The 17,834-nt window shown below is 47.0% G+C and overlaps 2 protein-coding genes across 2 annotated transcripts in view; one reads left to right on the forward strand and one right to left on the reverse strand.

The window, feature by feature from the left end:
* LOC306982630 (anion exchange protein 2-like) overlaps positions 1-10,216 on the reverse strand; it is a gene marked incomplete at both ends in the record, with an annotated part of 28,867 nt that extends 18,651 nt beyond the window's left edge. Inside the window, 8 exons of the mRNA XM_079583098.1 lie at positions 1,910-2,058; positions 2,467-2,682; positions 2,775-2,880; positions 3,427-3,688; positions 3,777-3,891; positions 5,000-5,109; positions 5,297-5,337; positions 10,151-10,216. Of these exons, the coding sequence (XP_079439224.1) occupies positions 1,910-2,058; positions 2,467-2,682; positions 2,775-2,880; positions 3,427-3,688; positions 3,777-3,891; positions 5,000-5,109; positions 5,297-5,337; positions 10,151-10,216 (1,065 nt within the window). The remainder of the gene's footprint in view (positions 1-1,909; positions 2,059-2,466; positions 2,683-2,774; positions 2,881-3,426; positions 3,689-3,776; positions 3,892-4,999; positions 5,110-5,296; positions 5,338-10,150) is intronic.
* A 3,066-nt stretch (positions 10,217-13,282) lies between these two features.
* LOC306982625 (tripartite motif-containing protein 54-like) lies at positions 13,283-17,550 on the forward strand. The gene is made up of 2 exons (XM_079583093.1): positions 13,283-13,430; positions 17,325-17,550. The coding sequence occupies exons 1-2, from the start codon at positions 13,311-13,313 to the stop codon at positions 17,499-17,501; spliced, it is 297 nt and encodes a 98-aa protein (XP_079439219.1). The 5' UTR covers positions 13,283-13,310; the 3' UTR covers positions 17,502-17,550.
* Positions 17,551-17,834: the final 284 nt, after the last annotated feature.

Below are 17,834 nucleotides of genomic sequence, written 5' to 3' on the forward strand. Positions count from 1 at the left end.
GAGACAAACGTGAGGTACTCCTGACCCAGAACTACAGAGAGACAAACGTGAGGTACTCCAGACCCAGAACTACAGAGACAAACGTGAGGTACTCCAGACCCAGAACTACAGAGAGACAAACGTGAGGTACTCCAGACCCAGAACTACAGAGACAAACGTGAGGTACTCCTGACCCAGAACTACAGAGACAAACGTGAGGTACTCCAGACCCAGAACTACAGAGACAAACGTGAGGTACTCCTGACCCAGAACTACAGAGACAAACGTGAGGTACTCCAGACCCAGAACTACAGAGAGACAAACGTGAGGTACTCCTGACCCAGAACTACAGAGACAAACGTGAGGTACTCCAGACCCAGAACTACAGAGACAAACGTGAGGTACTCCAGACCCAGAACTACAGAGGAGCGTGAGGTACTCCTGACCCAGAACTACAGAGACAAACGTGAGGTACTCCAGACCCAGAACTACAGAGACAAACGTGAGGTACTCCAGACCCAGAACTACAGAGACAAACGTGAGGTACTCCTGACCCAGAACTACAGAGGAACGTGAGGTACTCCTGACCCAGAACTACAGAGACAAACATGAGGTACTCCTGACCCAGAACTACAGAGGAACGTGAGGTACTCCTGACCCAGAACTACAGAGGAGCGTGAGGTACTCCAGACCCAGAACTACAGAGGAACGTGAGGTACTCCTGACCCAGAACTACAGAGACAAACATGAGGTACTCCTGACCCAGAACTACAGAGGAACGTGAGGTACTCCTGACCCAGAACTACAGAGGAGCGTGAGGTACTCCAGACCCAGAACTACAGAGAGACAAACGTGAGGTACTCCAGACCCAGAACTACAGAGAGACAAACGTGAGGTACTCCTGACCCAGAACTACAGAGACAAACGTGAGGTACTCCAGACCCAGAACTACAGAGGAGCGTGAGGTACTCCAGACCCAGAACTACAGAGAGACAAACGTGAGGTACTCCAGACCCAGAACTACAGAGGAACGTGAGGTACTCCTGACCCAGAACTACAGAGGAGCGTGAGGTACTCCAGACCCAGAACTACAGAGACAAACGTGAGGTACTCCTGACCCAGAACTACAGAGACAAACGTGAGGTACTCCTGACCCAGAACTACAGAGACAAACGTGAGGTACTCCAGACCCAGAACTACAGAGAGACAAACGTGAGGTACTCCTGACCCAGAACTACAGAGACAAACGTGAGGTACTCCAGACCCAGAACTACAGAGAGACAAACGTGAGGTACTCCAGACCCAGAACTACAGAGACAAACGTGAGGTACTCCAGACCCAGAACTACAGAGACAAACGTGAGGTACTCTAACTCCAGGACTTCAGGACCACAACAAAAACATGTACAACGTCTATTGCATTAGAAATGATAAGGTCAGAGGGCGTGGTCAGGGTGTGTGGTCAGGGGGTGTGATCAGGGGACGTGGTCAGGGGCGTGGTCAGGGGGCGTGGTCAGGGGGTGTGGTCGGGGGGTGTGGTCAGGGGGTGTGGTTGGGGGGTGTGGTCGGGGGGTGTGGTCAGGGGTGTGGTCAGGGGGTGTGGTCGGGGGGTGTGGTCAGGGGTGTGGTCAGGGGGTGTGGTCAGGGGGTGTGGTCGGGGGCGTGGTCAGGGGGCGTGGTCAGGGGGTGTGGTCAGGGGGTGTGGTCGGGGGGTGTGGTCGGGGGGCGTGGTCAGGGGGCGTGGTCAGGGGGCGTGGTCAGGGGGTGTGGTCAGGGGGTGTGGTCGGGGGGTGTGGTCGGGGGGCGTGGTCAGGGGGCGTGGTCAGGGGTGTGGTCAGGGGTTGTGGTCGGGGTGTGTGGTCGGGGGGTGTGGTCATGGGGCGTGGTCAGGGGGCGTGGTCAGGGGGCGTGGTCAGGGGGCGTGGCCTCACGTTGTAAAACGCCTCCTCGAACACCAGTAAGGGTCCAGAGAAGCCGACGATGAGGACGGGCTGAGCCCCGAGCGCCGCGAACACCAGGCCCTGCAGAGAGGTGGCGACGATGAGCTCCGACACGCCGATCAGCCCGTCCGTCTTCTCTCCTGCAGGGGGGGGCAGAGGTCAGAGGTCAGAGGTCACTGAGGTCAGACTCTCCGTGAGGTCAGAGTCTCTGTGAGGTCAGAGGTCAGAGTCACTGAGGTCAGAGTCACTGAGGTCAGACTCTCCGTGAGGTCAGAGGTCATAGAGGTCAGAGGTCAGACTCACTGAGGTCAGACTCACTGAGGTCAGACTCACTGAGGTCAGACTCACTGAGGTCAGACTCACTGAGGTCAGACTCACTGAGGTCAGACTCTCCGTGAGGTCAGAGGTCAGACTCTCCGTGAGGTCAGACTCTCCGTGAGGTCAGACTCTCCGTGAGGTCAGGCTCTCCGTGAGGTCAGAGTCACAGAGGTCAGAGTCACCATGAGGTCAGAGGTCAGGCTCTCCGTGAGGTCAGGGGTCAGACTCACCCATGAGGCCTCCGAAGGTCACCGCGGGCGACAGGGCGGCGAAGTAGATGAAGATGACGGCGGCGACGCACTGGGCGTTGAGGGCGTCTCTGAGGTCAGAGCCGTACTGAGGATAACGGTGCCTCAGGTCCTTCAGGAGGCCCCCGAACAGGGCCCCCGAGCGCCGCAGGGGGTCAGAGGGCGGGGCCGGGGGCGGGGCCAGGGGCGGGGACACGTCTGAGGAGGCGGAGACACAGGAGGAAATTAACAATGTGTATGAAAACTAAAAACAGGAGGAGGAAGACTCGGCCTCGGACTCGGACTCGGACCTGGTTCTTTGCCGTTGGATGGGGGCGGGTCCAAACACCGGCCCAGGGCCCTCAGGAGGTCGTCTCGGTTCTGGGCTCGGGACAAGGCGTCACTCAGGCTCTGGTCCTGCAGTGAAGCACAGACAGAGGCGGGTCAGGGGCGGGGTCAGAGGCGGGGTCAGTGGGCGGGGTCAGTGGGCGGGGTCAGAGGCGTGTCAGGGGGCGGGGTCAGTGGAGGGGTCAGTGGGCGGGGTCAGTGGGTGGGGTCAGAGGCGGGGTCAGTGGGTGGGGTCAGTGGGCTGTGTCAGTGGGCGGGGTCGTATCGTTAAAGTATCGGGAAAAAAATATGGGAAAAAAGTATCGGAAAAAAAGTATCGGGAAAAAAGTATCGGAAAAAAGTGTCGGAAAAAAGTATCGGAAAAAAGTATCGGGAAAAAAGTATCGGGAAAAAAGTATCGGAAAAAAGTGTCGGAAAAAAGTGTCGGAAAAAACTATAGAAAAAAAGTATCGGAAAAAAAGTTTCGGGAAAAAGTATCGTTAAAGTATCAGAAAAAAATATGGGAAAAAAAGTATCGGAAAAAAGTATCGGAAAAAAGTATCGGAAAAAAGTATCGGAAAAAAAGTCCAGCACAACACACGCTTACAGAAACACGCTACAGAACACGCTACTCACCCTTAGCAGAGCGCACAGGCCCCTCCCCCTCCTCTCCTGCTCGTCGCTCGGCCTCGGGCTCAGACTCAGGACCAGGACTCGGACCGGGACCTTCAGGACGCTCCGGAACAGCACCGGCTCCTGCAGACGCACCAGCGCCACCAGCGGGTCAGAGAGGGAACTGTGAGCTGCACTGAGGACCAGGGCGGCCTCGGACCGGCCCGGCTCCAGGTCCAGGTCCGGGTCCGGGTCTGAGCTCAGTCTGTTCAGCTCCGCCTCCTCCCTGTGAACGACAACAGGACCAGGACCGGGTCAGGACCGGGTCAGGACCGGGTCAGGACTAGAACATGCTGAATGAGTGGGAGTGGAACCTGTGACGCTGCAGCAGGAGCTCCAGGACCTGGTCCGGCTCTGAGACTCCGCCCTCTTCCACCACCGCCTCCATCAGCTCCGCCCAGCTGCGGGGGCGGAGCTGCAGTACCACACCTGCAGAGGGGGAGGAGTTAACTTCAGAGGGGGAGGGGTTAACTTCAGAGAGGGAGGAGTTAACTTCAGAGAGGGAGGAGTTAACTTCAGAGAGGGAGGAGTTAACTTCAGAGAGGAAGGAGTTAACTTCAGAGGGGGAGGAGTTAACTTCAGAGAGGGAGGAGTTAACTTCAGAGAGGGAGGAGTTAACTTCAGAGAGGAAGGAGTTAACTTCAGAGAGGGAGGAGTTAACTTCAGAGAGGGAGGAGTTAACTTCAGAGAGGGAGGGGTTAACTTCAGAGCGGGAGGAGTTAACTTCAGAGAGGGAGGAGTTAACTTCAGAGGGGGAGGAGTTAACTTCAGAGGGGGAGGAGTTAACTTCAGAGAGGGAGGAGTTAACTTCAGAGGGGGAGGAGTTAACTTCAGAGGGGGAGGAGTTAACTTCAGAGAGGGAGGAGTTAACTTCAGAGAGGGAGGAGTTAACTTCAGAGAGGGAGGAGTTAACTTCAGAGGGGGAGGAGTTAACTTCAGAGAGGGAGGAGTTAACTTCAGAGGGGGAGGAGTTAACTTCAGAGAGGGAGGAGTTAACTTCAGAGAGGGAGGAGTTAACTTCAGAGAGGGAGGAGCTAACTTCAGAGAGGGAGGAGCTAACTTCAGAGAGGGAGGAGTTAACTTCAGAGAGGGAGGAGTTAACTTCAGAGAGGGAGGAGTTAACCTCAGAGAGGGAGGGGTTAACTTCAGAGAGGGAGGAGTTAACTTCAGAGAGGGAGGAGTTAACTTCAGAGGGGGAGGAGTTAGCTTCAGAGAGGGAGGAGTTAACTTCAGAGAGGGAGGAGTTAACTTCAGAGAGGGAGGAGTTCACTTCAGAGAGGGAGGAGTTAACTTCAGAGAGGGAGGAGTTCACTTCAGAGGGGGAGGAGTTAACTTCAGAGAGGGAGGAGTTAACTTCAGAGAGGGAGGAGTTAACTTCAGAGAGGGAGGAGTTAACTTCAGAGAGGGAGGAGTTAACTTCAGAGAGGGAGGAGTTAACTTCAGAGAGGGAGGAGCTAACTTCAGAGAGGGAGGAGCTAACTTCAGAGAGGGAGGAGTTAACTTCAGAGGGGGAGGAGTTATGTTAATCTGGCCTCACCGTGGGCGAGGCTCCTCAGTAGCTCCTCCCTCTGCTCCGGAGGCGGGGCGTGGTCTCCCTGAGGGGCGGGGCTCCACTGCAGACCTTCATCACCATCGTCATCCTCGGTCCTGTCATGGAGACGAGTTTATGACATCATCGATAATAGGAGGAAGGGGAGGGGCCTCTTTATGACATCATCGATAACAGGAGGAAGGGGAGGGGCCTCATTATGACATCATCGACAACAGGAGGAGGGGAGGGGCCTCTTTATGACATCATCGATAACAGGAGGAAGGGGAGGGGCCTCTGACTTACCTGTCAGAGCGAGGGCGGAGCTCCTTCAGCTTCACAAACATCTGCAAACAAGAAGAGGAGGAGCCTGTGACTATGGGCCTGAGGAGGAGGAGCCTGTGACTATGGGCCTGAGCATCTGTTCCGGATACCTCCTGGTCGCCCGCGGGAGTTGTTCCAGGAGGCCCCCCCCCACACACACCTCCCCCAGAGCAGCTGGGGGAGGTGTGTGTGGATCGGGGATACAGAGGAAGAACATGAATGGACGGAGTTCCAGGCCGTGGGAACCCAGGGTGCTGAGGGTGCTGCAGCCCCCCCTGGTGGATGGTTTGTTTATCACATATATGTATATATTATTATTAAATAGAAAATAAGCGGATAATGTATAGAACGCTGGTCATTATCGGGAAAATAAGCTCCTTCAGGACGGTCTTGTTTCGCCCTGAAGGTGCTATATGTTCTTTACATTATCCGATTATTATTCGGCCATTTGCAACTGAACACACACAACATAAACGTCGTACACTTTTATGAAGGTCAAAGGTTTATTTAAAGACTTCCGCCACAAATAGTTCCCAAACGTTTGCGCGTTGCTCGGCAACGTTTGGCTTGGCTAGAAGCAGCAAGGCTAGTAGCTAACCTAGCTACTTAGCTGAAGGTGCAGTTGGAGGAGGTGGTGAATCTTAAAGTCAGACTCACGATTCCCCGACTTCTCTCTCAGTGACGGGACAGATAGTGTCGCTGCTACGTACGTGAGGAGTGATATGAAAACACCAACTCAGACGTGCTTTATCAGAAAATAATGACCGGGAGAACGTTGGGAAATCCCATTCAAATCAACGGAGCTTCTGCTTACGCTGTGAAGAGCCGGATGATAATATATAAGCTCAGAAAAAGCATTTGTCTGTCCCTCAGCCCCCCCCCCCCCTCAGCCCCCCCTGACCAAAACAAGCCCCCACGGCTCTGACAGAGGTTTGGTTCATGGTGTTGTTGAATCTCAGTTTGAGGATTTGTTTCTTATTTGTTTCTTATTTTCACGTCTCCGTTTGAGGAAACGCCTGATCCTGATGATGTTTCACTGTTTGTTTCCTCCAGAACAAACCTGTGTTTGTGGGAAACGTCTGATCCTGGATCAGCTCTGGATTAAAGAGGCTTTACCCAAACCTGCTCCCAGAGCCTCAGGTTACACAGACACAGGTACTCAGGGGGACTCACAGGTGCTCACAGGTGCTCACAGGTACTCACAGGGACTCACAGGGACTCACAGGGACTCACAGGTACTCACAGGGACTCACAGGGACTCACAGGGACTCACAGGGACTCACAGGTACTCACAGGGACTCACAGGGACTCACAGGGACTCACAGGTGCTCACAGGTACTCACAGGTGCTCACAGGGACTCACAGGTGCTCACAGGGACTCACAGGTGCTCACAGGTACTCACAGGGACTCACAGGTGCTCACAGGGACTCCAGTACATGGAGCTCATACTTCTACTCCAGTACATGATGACAAAGTATCCGTTTCTGTTTGTGCAAATGTTTCATCACATTTAAACATCAGGAGTCTGCACTTCAGCTGCTTTTATTTTGAAGGCAGCACAGTCAGAGCTCACAGACTGTTTTATTTTGAAGGCAGCACAGATACAGCTCACAGACTGTTTTATTTTGAAGGCAGCACAGATACAGCTCACAGACTGTTTTATTTTGAAGGCAGCACAGTTACAGCTCACAGACATATGTTTCATAACAGATCCAGATGTTTGTGTTTGATCTCTGTGGGTCCAGGACGGGGTGAACCTCTTGTTTTCTCCAGTTCCACTTTACCCAAATCTAAAAGACCTCATTTGAAAGCTAAGACCTTCTTCATCTTTTCCCCCATGTTTTCTCCATGTTTTGTCATGTTTCTGTTGCTGTTTTGTGGCTTTTTTAAGCTTTCTTAGATTGAGGTAAAGCCAAACCGGCTCAGGAGTCACTTTGTTATTTTATTTCCCTCACTTTGTTTCTTCTTTTCCTCCACATTTTTCTGACATGAAGCCGATGCTTAAAAACATGATCGTTTTAAGTATCGAAAAAAAAGAATCGTTAAAGTTCCGGAAAAAAGTATCGGGAAAAAAAGTATCGGAAAAAAGTATCGGAAAGAAATATCGGAAAAAAGTATCGGAAAGAAATATCGGAAAAAAGTATCGGAAAAAAGTATCGGAAAAAAGTATCGGAAAAAAGTATCGGAAAGAAATATCGGAAAAAAGTATCGGAAAAAAAGCATTGGAAAAAAGTATCGGAAAAAAGTATCGGAAAAAAATTATCGTTAAAGTATCGGAAAAAAGTATCGGAAAGAAGTATCGGAAAAAAGTATCGGAAAAAAGTATCGGAAAAAAGTATCGGGAAAAAAGTATCGGAAAAAAAGTATCGTTAAAGTATCGGAAAAAAGTATCGGAAAGAAGTATCGGAAAGAAATATCGGAAAAAAGTATTGGAAAAAAAGTATCGGAAAGAAATATCGGAAAAAAAGTATCGGAAAAAGGTATCGGAAAAAAAGTATCGGAGAAATATCGGAAAAAAAGTATCGGAAAAAAGTATCGGGAAAAAAGCATCGGAAAAAAAGCATCGGAAAAAAGTATCGGAAAAAAGTATTGGAAAAAAAGTATCGTTAAAGTATTGGAAAAAAGTATCGGAGAAATATCGGAAAAAAAGCATCGGAAAAAAATCATTAAAGCATCAGATTCTTTTACAGTTCCCTGAAGGTTCGAGCCTGAGTGTCTCCTTAACCTTTGACCCCGCCTGGACTCCGTTATACATGTTTTTGTTGGAGAAAATGTGCTTGAAGGTGGGGGTTAGAGCGTGTTCTGTGGCGTGTTCTTTAGCGTGTTTCTGTAGCGTGTTCTGTAGCGTGTTCTGTAGCGTGTTCTGTAGCGTGTTCTGTAGCGTGTTTCTGTAGCGTGTTTCTGTAGCGTGTTTCTGTAAGCGTGTTTCTGTAAGCGTGTGTTGTGCTGGACTCACCTGTGCTGGCGTGTGAGGCGTCTCCTCTCACTCCGTCTGACCCTCTCTCCTTTAAACCCCCCCCCCCTCAAAGAGCAGGTATCTTTAGGGGGGCGTGGCCTCTGTGCTCGGGGGCGTGGCCTGTGTGCTCGGGGGCGTGGCCTCTGTGAGAGACGTAAACGCCGCTGTTTTGTGTCAAACACGTTTAAGTCTGAGATAAACCGTCATTAAGGAGACTGTGGGAACACGAACCCGAGACGCACCCACGGCTCAGATGCAATGAATGCAGTAGTAGTAGTAGTAGTAGTAGTAGTAGTAGTAGTAGTAGTAGTAGTTTTATTCAGTTCATTCCTTTAGACGTAAAAACATTTCCACTTCTTGGTGAACGACGTGACCGACAGCGTTGAGGCTGAAACTCACCCAGTTACAGAAAAAACAAAAACATTAATAATGAACAACATCAAGAGTCAAACAGAAGAGAAATAATCCTGTGTCTGGAGTTAGTCACATACATGTCAATATTCCAACAAATATGTTTATGTTCATTTAGTTGAAACTAAATATTATTTTTTATTTGTTTTTTACTTTATTCATCCTAAGCTTATGTATTCTTGAATTTTAGCAGCTTTAACCTCTGAACTCCCGCCTGAACCGAGAGGATCTGTTTCCTCACGTCATCACATTGTTTTCCATCATTTTTTTGTTGGTATTCAACTCATATTAGTAACTTTTTTGTCATTTTTTGTGTCATTTTTTCATCCATTTTTTTTTAAATCAAATTTTTGTCTTTTTTTGTCATTTTTTGCCACTTTTTCATCAATCTCATCATCATTCATCTCACATTTTTGTCACATTTCCATCATTGTTTTCGTCTCAGTTTTGTTGCTATTTTCACAGCTTTTGGATTGGGGTAAAGCTGGAGAAAATGTGCTCGGTTCAGGTGGGAGTTAAGGGGTTAAATAACTTTTGAAGCTTTGACTGTTTTAACAGTTTTGAACTGATCTTCCACAGATTAACTCCTCTCACAGAAACACATCCACTCTTTTTGTTCTTTTTGAAAACAGCAGTTCCTCGGAGGTTATCCTGACTTTTCCTGTGTTCAAAAAGCTCCTGGAGGAGGGAGAAGATTATGATTTGTTTTTTACACTATTACTAATGTGTTTAGATCAACAAGATCATGGATTTTCAGTCGGCTCAGCTCTACAGAGGTAGAAATCTGCTTTAGTGATAATTTTTTTTTAGGAAAATAGGATGAGTATTGGTTTTATAATTGTTTCCCCATATTTCCAGGCCATAGTTTAGGTAAGGAAGTATGAGGGAGTTATACAGTCATAGAAGAGATTTTTTATCGAGTACAGTTTTCAATTTGCCAATTACAGCAATGGTTTTTGCTAATTTTGTTTTTAATTTACTTATATGCGATTTCCATTCAAGTTTACCATCAATGGTCACTCCTAAAAATGTATTTGCATGAACTCGTTTAATTTCTGTATGTATCATATATGTATGATACATACATATGTATCATATATGTATGATACATATGTATGTATCATATATTTTATTTAGATTCATTGAGAGTTTGTTCAGATCAGACCATAGTTTCAGGACTGTGAGCTCGTCTGTTTCAGGTCCTTCCAGAGCAGCACAGGCTCAGATCATCCGCAGATAATACACAGTTTACCAAAGCTTCACAAACATCATTGATATACATTAAAAACAGTTTGGACCCCAAATAGAGCCTTGTGGGACCCCATGTGTAATTAGTTTTTTTCAGAGTCGTGTATATGTACATATCGGTCTCTGTTGCTGAGATAACTTTCCAGCCAGGCATGAGCAGGTCCCCTGACACCGAGCCTTGTGTGTCTGTGGTGTCGAAGGCTCAGATGGATGAAAACACCCACTGCAGATTCACTGCTGCTGTGGCCACGCCCTCCACCAGAGCCATGATGCTGTTGTCGTCCATCGGTTCACTTAACAAACTGTATTTCTCAACAAAAGTGTGGAGCCTAATTACAAATAACTTTTCCAAACTCTTGTAGAATTGCAGCAGAAGCGAGATCGCTCTGTAGTCATTAAATATATGTTTATCTCCATTTTACTGTTGGAAAGGAGCTGCTGTTTATCACTTCGTGAACAATGGCCACACAGGATATGATCTGGAGACGAACCTTCCACACCGGACGCTTGGAAGGGGCTCTGGCCTGAAAAATACGTTTTTTTTAGTCCAGGGGGGGGCAAGTTTGCGTCGTGGAGGCCGAAACACCAGGGGCCGAACCTCACCACTGTAGCCGAAAGTAAAGAACTTTTTTCTGCACAAATCAATGTTTTACATCAGTGGTTCTTCAGTGGCTTCAGGACCCAGCATTACCCCAGGATGAACAACCCCCCCCCCAAACAAAACTGTCATTTGTCATGTCGTGTCATGTCGTATAAAATATTGTATTTTCCACAGGTTTTTGTTGAACAAGACTGAAGTTATGATCAAAACAACCCAATAACAGACATTTTAACCAACTCTGTGTTAAGTGTTCCCATGCTCTTTCAGATGGAAAATATTGAATAAAAGTTCCCTTTAGACTCACGACCCACTTTTTACATGATATAAAATGACCAAGTGGGACATTTCTAAAGTACGGACACTATTTCTCACATTTTTAGATACTTTAACAGGTATTTGATCTGATTTGCATAATAAGGCCAGAGGTTCTGTACTGGAGGGCCGGATTTGGCCCCCGGGCCTGATGTTGCCTGCCCCTGCTCTAGTCGCTCTTTGCTCCTGCCATGCCCTATGGATCTGTAACTATACCCCCATGGACGACCCCAGGATCTGCAGGAGCCCAGACATTATCTGTGCAGGTGGACAATGGTTTTTCGAGGTTACCCGTTAGCTTGTTATAATCGACTACAGCTCATTGTTGATGAAAAGTCTGTAATAAACCACACATGTGTAAAGCCAGGCTCATTGTGTGATCATCGTAAAGGCTGCTTACAGTAGTTGCTGCTTTATTGACGTTATTTGTGCATAATATGCTGCCTGTTTTCAATGAATGTTGTGAAGGTGAAGGTTGTTAGCTTGGCGCGGCTAATAGTGCCTTAGCTCCGGGAGAAACCACTCGGCTACGACTCACTGTAGATGAAATGTGAGCAATTGGCTTGTTGCACAGAACGGCTATGCTAGTTCCTTTGACCTGAAGTTGTGAGCGCCAGTACTTCCTGTCTGTGTTCTTTTCCTGGAATAACAATCACATTGTCTACAGATGACGTTGTGGGCGGGGAGTTCCCGGTCGATGATCATTTTCTGTGTTCAAATCATGATGTAACGAGTTCAGAGGAGACGCCTGTGATCATAAAGGATTGATAGTTTGTTTTGAAGCTAAAGGCTAACATGCTATAAAAAAAAATAAACATAAAAAGGCACTATTTCAAATTGTGTAATGCATTAACCCCTTAACTCCCGCCTGAACCGAGCACAGTTTCTCCAGTTTGGCTTTACCCCAAATCCAAAAGCTTCTGGAAAAAAGGGGAGAAAATAGCGACAGAACTGAGACGAAAACAATGATGGAAATGTGACAAAAAAGTGAGAAAACATTGACAAAAAAGGGACGAAAAATTGATGAAAAAGTGGCAAAAATGTCACAAGAAATTGACAAAAAATTGACGGAAAAAATGACAAAAATATGACACAGATTTGACTAAATGTGACAAAAAAAAATAGCAAAAATGTGAAAAAAAATTGACAAAAAAATGACAAAAAAGCAACAAAAATGAGGCGAACATCCGACAAAAAAATGATGGAAAAAAAATCTGACGTGAGGAAAAAAGATCCTCTCGGTTCAGGCGGGAGTTAAGAGGTTAAATTAGCCTTTAGCTTCAAGACAAACTCCCTGATCCTCACAAACATAAACGTCTCTATGGAAATATTTCTACCAGAAACTCACTGGTCTGAGCTCATCTTAATGGAAATGAACACAAACAGGAAGTACTGGCGCCCACAGCTTCAGCTCAGAGGAACTAGCGTAGCCACATTGTGCAACAAGCCGATAAACTTCCAAATCAACAAGCCTGGCTCCGTGTGTGATCATCATAAACAGTTCTTTATGTGTGTGGTGCTTTTATTGACTTTATTTGTGCATATTTCTGGTTTCCACGCGATGACTCGAGGTTTAGCTTAGCATTAGCTTTCTCTGTGCGTCATCGAGGCCCTCAGACAGAACCACTGGAACAAGTGTCTGGTCACCGGGTTTAGCTCCGCCTCACTTTTAAACTGGGCTCTGTAGAACGGGCCCTATTGCAGATGTTTTGGCTAACCCCACTTTAACACCGCACATTATCTGTAGTTCGGCTTTACCCAAATCTAAAAAACGAGACGTAAACAAAGACATGACAAATGAGCAACAACAATGGTATAAAAACTCCAGAAACAAAGGTCAGAGGTCACTGAGATCTGTTTTATTTGACATGGATTTGACCTGAATGAAGAACAGCCTGGATCATTGAGAGTCTGGAGTGATGACGACACATCCTGGCACTTGAGCCCCCCCCCCCCCCCCCTTCCCTCTGACTGTGACATCATCGTCCTCCTCGTCTGTGATTGGTGCAGTGGGTCATGTGACAGGGCCTGTAACCCGAGGCGCCTACATTTCCCATCAGCCCCTGCAGCTGTCCTTGTGGCTCGCCGGGCCGCGTGACCTGGGACCTTAAAAGGGCACGTTTCCCTGGAGACGGAGAGGAGGGGGCGGGGCCAGCTCTAAAAACAGCTCAGACTCAGCCCCCCCCCCGTCCCTCCAGACACTTCAGTCCTGCTTTAGGTCCGGGACAGGCCCCGAAGCCGCCCTCGGGTCTACATTAGTCCTGGTCTGGTCCCTGGTTTGGTCCCTGGTCCTGGTCCCTGGTCCTGGTCCTGGTCTCTGGTCTCTGGTCCTGGTCCCTGGTTTGGTCCCTGGTTTGGTCCCTGGTCCTGGTCCCTGGTCCCTGGTCCTGGTCCTGGTCTCTGGTCCTGGTCCCTGGTTTGGTCCCTGGTTTGGTCCCTGGTCCTGGTCCCCGGCCCTGGCTGGAGGATGGACTCCCTGGAGAAGCAGCTGGTCTGCCCCATCTGCCTGGAGATGTTCCAGAAGCCCGTGGTGATCCTGCCGTGCCAACACAACCTGTGCCGGAAGTGTGCCAACGACGTGTTCCAGGTGAGCCGGATGCCCTTCCTCACAGTCCTGTCTGAACGTGAAGATGATGTGTTTAGGAAAGTCGAAGGGAAAACAAAAACATTTCCCAGCCTTGTCCTCAGTGAGACTCTGTCATGGTTCATGGTCGTACCAACATGGAAGCCCGTTTCCACCATGTTACAAAATAAAGCCGAAATTACTGTTTAAAACACAAAATTATGACTTTAAATCTCGAAATTACGAGTTTTAAAAGACGTAATTTTGAGATTTAAACTCGAAATGTTGTGTTTTAAAACTCGTAATCACAGACGTCAGCCCTATTTTACTTTGAAAGTCCGGATGTTGTTGCCGTTCTGTTTCCTGTCTGATGCGTCTGAACTGTGGAGCCGGATCTTGGAATCGTGTCATGCCTGAAAAACAACTGCTATTTTGGGGCAAACTCGTGCCTCTTTGCCTCTGCCATGTCCTATGGACCCCCCATGGGCTCCCCCAGGATAAAAGGGCGATGCCGGTGGACAATGGCCAGTCTAGGTTAGCCTGGTTAGCATGTGCAATCGATGGTAGCATTAGCTTTGGCCCTGCATCATCAAGGCCTAAACACTTTCCTATCGTGGACACAGACATTTTTAATACGTTTTCTTGTCACTGCTTTTAATCCTGGTGTTGAGGTAAAATAAACTCTTCTGTGTCTTTGTGAAAGTCCCAGAGCTGCTGTAGCTCCGGTTCACAACACGATGAAGCTAATCCTCCATGACTGTTTACATCTGCACCAGCGCTGTCCCCGCCGTACCCACGTCTGATCACCGATCTGAAAAACTCCAAATTACCAGTTTAAATCTCGAAATTCTGAGATTTAAATCTCGTAATTTCGATTTCCTGTTGAGCTTTTTATTTGAACATGGCGGACACGGGCTTCCATATACTAATGATAAAAACAAAATTAAAAAAAACATTTATCAAGGATTTTCTCAGTCCTTTGGTCGCTCACAATACACGCGTTTCCAATGACATCACGCACAGTTCCGGCGGCCATTTTGAATATCGAAGTAGAGTTATGCAGTACTACAACATGTAACAATATCTGTACTCAGGATGAAAATGAAAGACACGGATCGACAGCGGTGTTTTTATTTACTCGTAATCACTGCTCAAGAAGAAAACAGTGAAAACACACGTTTATGTGAAGAAACTAAAGATCTGCTCCACTCTGAAGACTGAAGGAACACATCAAAGAGGAAGCTGATTTTCTTACAGTTTGTCATGTCAACAGAGTCTCAGTCTGAGTCAGTGTTTAAGCTGCTCAAGACGTTAGCATGCTACCGGTTAGCAACTGTCAATGACTTCAACACGATAAACATGTATGAACACTGAGGAAACATTACAGTAACAGCTCTGACCTCTGACCCCATGTTGTATCCTCAGAGCTGAGCCGCTAAATGCTAACTAGTAGCATGCTAATGTCCTAAACACTGGTTTCTTCACATAAACGTGTGCTTTTACTGTTTTCGTCTACATTCAAATACCACAGTCAGTCGTCTGTCATGTAGAGATATTCTTACATGTTGTAGTACTACGTAATTCTACTGCAAAATGGCCGCCAAAACAACATAGTCACATGACAGAAAGGCAAGTATACCTATACCTATACCTATATATAGTTATACCTATATAACTATTGTCTCGTTTATGATGGATGATAAAAAGCAGCTTCTCGGCTCTGGGTCTGAGGCTGAACATGATCTGATCCATCTGAAGGTCCACCAGGTCCTTTTTTTTTCAGGAATCATGGATTTGTGTGTCCTCAGTCTCCAGCTAAAGGGATATATATACAGAGTATATAGTATAAAGAGTATATGGTATAAGTGCGAATCCTTTCAATATAATATGAATAGTTTAGGTCCCAGCACCGACCCATGGGGGACACCCCACACTCGGGAATCACACATGGATCTGCACTGCCACCAACACCTCTGATGCCATGTTTGTGTATATTCAGGACTATATAGGAGTATATAGGAGTATAAAGGAGTATATAGGAGTATATAGGAGGAGTATATAGGACTATATAGGAGTATATAGGAGTATATAGGACTATATAGGACTATATAGGAGTATATAGGAGTATATAGGACTATATAGGAGTATATAGGAGTATATAGGAGTATATAGGAGTATATAGGAGTATATAGGAGTATATAGGACTATATAGGAGTATATAGGAGTATATAGGACTATATAGGAGTATATAGGAGTATATAGGACTATATAGGAGTATATAGGAGTATATAGGACTATATAGGAGTATATAGGACTATATAGTGATCTGTAGTGATCTGAAAGCCTTCTTAAGGTCGATGAAAACACCAATTCAACACTTTTCTTCTTTTATTTTAATTGTTGAATTGTTAAATGTTGAATGTTCCTCCTGCAGATGTTGAATGTTCCTCCTGCAGATGTTGAATGTTCCTCCTGCAGATGTTGAATGTTCCTCCTGCAGATGTCGGTATTAGAGTTTTACCTGTTACTGAACCACTTTGTGATGTCACAGAGTGAAGCCCAGGCCTGAATCACCTCTAAATGAGCTCAAAACGGCTGAATGTTTTAAACCAAAAGGTTCAAAGTGAAGCTTTAATAGAAAATAAATAAAACGACATCAGATTAAATCAGACCAATCAAAACCTGTCACTGAAGTCACATGGTTTTATTCTCCTAGTTGGCTTCTCAGATGCTAGTGCTAACAGTTTGCTTCTCAGATGCTAGTGCTAACAGTTGGCTTCTCAGATGCTAATGCTCACAGATGGCTAGTCTAATGCTAACAATTGGCTTGTCAGATGCTAATGCTAACAGTTGGCTAGTCAGATGCTAATGCTCACAGTTGGCTAGTCTAATGCTAACAGTTTGCTTGTCAGATGCTAATGCTAACAGTTGGCTAGTCTAATGCTAACAATTGGCTTGTCAGATGCTAATGCTAACAGTTGGCTAGTCAGATGCTAATGCTAACAGTTGGCTTGTCAGATGCTAATGCTAGCAGTTGGCTAGTCTAATGCTAACAGTAGGCTTGTCAGATGCTAATGCTAACAGTAGGCTAGTCTAATGCTAACAGTTGGCTTGTCAGATGCTAATGCTAACAGTTGGCTAGTAAGATGCTAATGCTAACAGTTAGCTAGTCAGATGCTAATGCTAACAGTTGGCTAGTCAGATGCTAATGCTAACAGTTGGCTTGTCAGATGCTAAAGCTAACAGTTAGCTAGTCCGATGCTAATGCTAACAGTTAGCTAGGCAGATGCTAATGCTAGTAGTTGGCTTCTCAGATGCTAATGCTAACAGTTGGCTTCTCAGATGCTAATGCTAACAGTTAGCTAGTCAGATGCTAATGCTAACAGTTGGCTTGTCAGATGCTAATGCTAACAGTTGGCTTGTCAGATGCTAATGCTAACAGTTGGCTTGTCACATGCTAATGCTAACAGCTAGCTAGTCAGATGCTAATGCTAACCATTAGCATCTCAGATGCTAATGCTAACAGTTGGCTAGTGAGACGCTAATGCTACCAGTTACCCTGTCAGATGCTAATGCTAGCAGTTAGCCCGTGATATGCTATGCTAACATTTAGCCTGTCAGTTGCTAATGCTAACAGGTAGCTTGTCAAACTAATGGTCATGCTACTGCTAGCAGTTAGCTTGTCAGATGCTAGCACTAGCAGTTTACCTGTTAGATTCTGATGCCAACAGATGGCCTGTCAGATGCTAATGCTAACAGTTAGCAAGTCAGATGCTAATGTTATGAGCATTTCTTCAGCAGGTTTATAAAGTTTATGTTTGCTCCTCCCCTGGCTCCGGCTCCTCCCCTGGCTCCGGCTCCTCCCCTGACTCCGGCTCCTCCCCTGACTCCGGCTCCCCCCCCTGGCCCCGCCCCCAGGCGTCGAACCCGTACCTGTCCACGCGCTCCTCCTCCGGCGTCTCGTCCGGCGGCCGCTTCAGATGCCCTTCCTGTCGCCATGAGGTCGTCCTGGACCGACACGGCGTCTACGGCCTCCAGCGCAACCTGCTGGTGGAAAACATCATCGACATGTACAAGCAGGGCAGCGCCAGGTAAAATATGTACAACAGGAGCCACATCATCGACATGTACAAGCAGGGCAGCGCCAGGTAAAACATGTACAACAGGAGCCACATCATCGACATGTACAAGCAGGGCAGCGCCAGGTAAAACATGTACAACAGGAGCCACATCATCGACATGTACAAGCATTTAACACAGTTACATACATGTATAATATGCAGGTCTTACACATGTTATAAACATGTTTATAACATGTTATAAACATGTTTATAACATGTTACAAACTCTGATTATTGTTCCTGTAAACAGGAAGTTTGGTCTGAATCTCGAGGCGTTTCCTCAGTGACTCAGCTCTGACTGAAATCT

This window comes from Gobius niger (genome assembly GCF_951799975.1).
Source record: "Gobius niger genome assembly, contig: SCAFFOLD_46, whole genome shotgun sequence".
In the NCBI taxonomy this organism is placed as follows: domain Eukaryota; kingdom Metazoa; phylum Chordata; class Actinopteri; order Gobiiformes; family Gobiidae; genus Gobius; species Gobius niger.

Excerpts from the sequence above, each read along its gene's own strand:
- LOC306982625 (XM_079583093.1), top strand. The coding sequence starts at position 13,311 with ATGGACTCCCTGGAGAAGCAGCTGGTCTGCCCCATCTGCCTGGAGATG. Across the intron at positions 13,431-17,324 it reads GTGCCAACGACGTGTTCCAG|GCGTCGAACCCGTACCTGTC; the intron begins GTGAGCCGGATG and ends CCCCGCCCCCAG.